Raw genomic sequence first — 2,500 nt, 5'->3', positions numbered from 1 at the left:
ATATATATATATATACACAGACATATATATATATATATATATGTGTATATATATATATATATATATATATATATATATATATATATATATATGTGTGTGTGTGTGTGTGTGTGTGTGTGTGTGTGTGTGTGTGTGTGTGTGTGTGTGTGTGTTTGAGTGTGAGTGTGAGTGTGTGTGTGTGTGTGCGAGTATGTATGTGTATCTGTGCGAGACTGTATGCTTTTTTTCTTTCTTTCTTGTTTTTGCGGGAGGGTAGTTTCATCATCCTTCTACCCCTCTCAATAAGGCAGGAGGGAATTGATGATGAGACGTGGGATGAAAATAAGAAAACGAGAGAAGATAGAAGGAGGTTGAGTCGACCATATATAAATAGAAACACATATGGTCACAGATAGATACACAGCCACACATGATACATATGTGGAAATAGAGGCCCTGAACACATACAAGCACATATAACACCCGTCCCCATACACAAGCAATATCAAAGTTCTTGAATCCCTCACTCAAGAACAGGAAAATTAATAGAGAGAGAGGTGGAGGGGGGTGGGGGGTAAACTGGGTTTCACAAGTCGTATGTCATTATTGGATTAGATGGAAACCAGGAATAATCGGTCTTTTTGCCTGACGTAGACTTGTTATTTAATTAAAGAACTACACAAGTCAGACCTAGAGCGTCCATTCCTGTTCATTTTTACGCGGTTAATGAAGATCTATAGTCTATGATCGTTTTAGAATGTTGTTAAATGTTACCGTGCAGTTTTGATGAAAATGCACTTTGACTCCGGCTTAGATGCAAAAAAACTCGGTAAAGTATACTTGTATTGTAACCATGACTAGGAGGCGGACTAAGTATATCTATGTGTAGATATGTAATATATTTATAGAGATAGATAGACAGAGAGATGCATTGGTTACGGCTTTCAATAAAGAAATCACACCTTAAGAGTTCCTAACTATTTACCAAATGGGGTCTTGTTTTATTTCGGTCTTGGTCTTAGTTTGTTTAAGTCATTCCTCCGTGAAATAGTCTAGATTTTTTTTTTTTTTTTTTTTTTACACATAAAAATAACATACAAAAACAAAAGGTGCTACATGGTGACCAATTTTCCTTGTAATGGATAAGTAGGATGAAGAGCCTTCCTTTCTGTAAGCAACTAAAAGAACATAATTCCATAGTGTTAAAGCTTGGTCTGGATCTAAACAGTGCAAACTTTGTCAAGTATTGATAGTAGACTGTAAGGTACAAAAATGCGACATTAAATCAGACAGAACTGGGAGAGACATATGCTTTTCCTGCAAATATTGGAAGTGGTGAGAGACCATCAATGAATTAGTAATAGTATTCCATTACACATATGTAAATATATATGTGTGTGTGTGTGTGCCTGTGTTATCTTATCTTTGAACAAAGAGATGAGGAAAGCTTCTGTAATTAATAAAATTTTCTTTCCTTTCCCACAGACTAGTGTAGGAGGTGAGTGAGTCACTGAGGAAGCCCTGGCGATTTCTCTGTCTGGAACATATGCTATGCAACTCCTTTTTATATCCTTATTTGGAAAGCGTGTTTGGCAAGTAATCTTGCATCCCAAACTATGTGGCATAATGTGTTGTCTTGCATTTCTTCGATGGTATGTATGCAGGCTCTGTACTGAGCGAAGTTATAGTGTAACCAGTGTCTTTGAAGTTGACTTTGGAATTAGGTAACGTTTCTACCAAATTGTAAATATTGCCTTTTCATTCAGTGGTATCGTTATTGCCTTCATTATTATATTCATAGAGAGATGTGTATTCTTTCCTGCTACTTGCTGCATTCGTCAAATGGTTTGGCTTTAATCATTCAATTTCTCTTTATATTTTCCTTATTGCCAACATATTTCAAATTAGATTGTTTATCTAGATCATTCAATTACATGATCGTGTTTGCCTTTCTTTTATTTTTGTTAAAGAAAGAAAGAAAGAAAGAAAGAAAGAAGAAGAAGAAGAAAAGAAAGAAAAAAAAAATATATATACATACATACATATGGAAAAGGAACATCATAATATAATTTTTACACTATGAAATGCATACCCATAAAATATATGGATATTATTCCCAAACCCAAATGAATATCTATGATTTTTCCTCAGACGATAAAGCCACGCCTTACAAGCTTCACTGCCCAGAAGGTCGAAACTGGGATGATTCTGCCAAGTTATGTGCATAAGGTGAGTCCATCTAACTTGATATTAATTATCTTTCTTCACGAGATTATAAAATGTCCTCCACCTAGTTTACGTAAAGACTTCGTTAAGAAAACGGGTCCTCTTAGTAAGGTGCTGTACTGTTGTGGGCGTGCCTCTGTGTGTGTGTGTGTGTGTGTGTGTGTGTGTGTGTGTGTGTGTGTGTGTGTGTGTGTGTGTGTGTGTGTGTGTGTGTGTGTGTGTGGAAGATGAGGTCTGGTACATGCAAACTGTATCTTCTTTACCCAATTGTAGGACAGAGATAATGTTTATCTGT

At 35.8% G+C, this 2,500-nt stretch overlaps 2 protein-coding genes across 2 annotated transcripts in view; one reads left to right on the top strand and one right to left on the bottom strand.

Annotated features, from left to right (window-relative positions):
* Nucleotides 1-2,500, bottom strand: part of LOC122259066 (protein amalgam) — a 413,622-nt gene that overhangs the window by 240,401 nt on the left and 170,721 nt on the right. The window lies entirely within an intron of this gene.
* LOC122248409 (uncharacterized) overlaps nucleotides 1-2,500 on the top strand; it is a 5,629-nt gene that overhangs the window by 882 nt on the left and 2,247 nt on the right. The window contains exons 2-3 of the mRNA XM_043008428.2: nucleotides 1,465-1,477; nucleotides 2,131-2,208. Of these exons, the coding sequence (XP_042864362.2) occupies nucleotides 1,465-1,477; nucleotides 2,131-2,207 (90 nt within the window). The 3' untranslated portion in view covers nucleotide 2,208. The remainder of the gene's footprint in view (nucleotides 1-1,464; nucleotides 1,478-2,130; nucleotides 2,209-2,500) is intronic.

This window comes from Penaeus japonicus, unplaced genomic scaffold (genome assembly GCF_977035675.1).
Source record: "Penaeus japonicus unplaced genomic scaffold, GWHDUDI00000001_assembly GWHDUDI00000013, whole genome shotgun sequence".
Lineage (NCBI taxonomy): Eukaryota > Metazoa > Arthropoda > Malacostraca > Decapoda > Penaeidae > Penaeus > Penaeus japonicus.
This window is presented reverse-complemented; position numbering and strand designations above follow the sequence as displayed.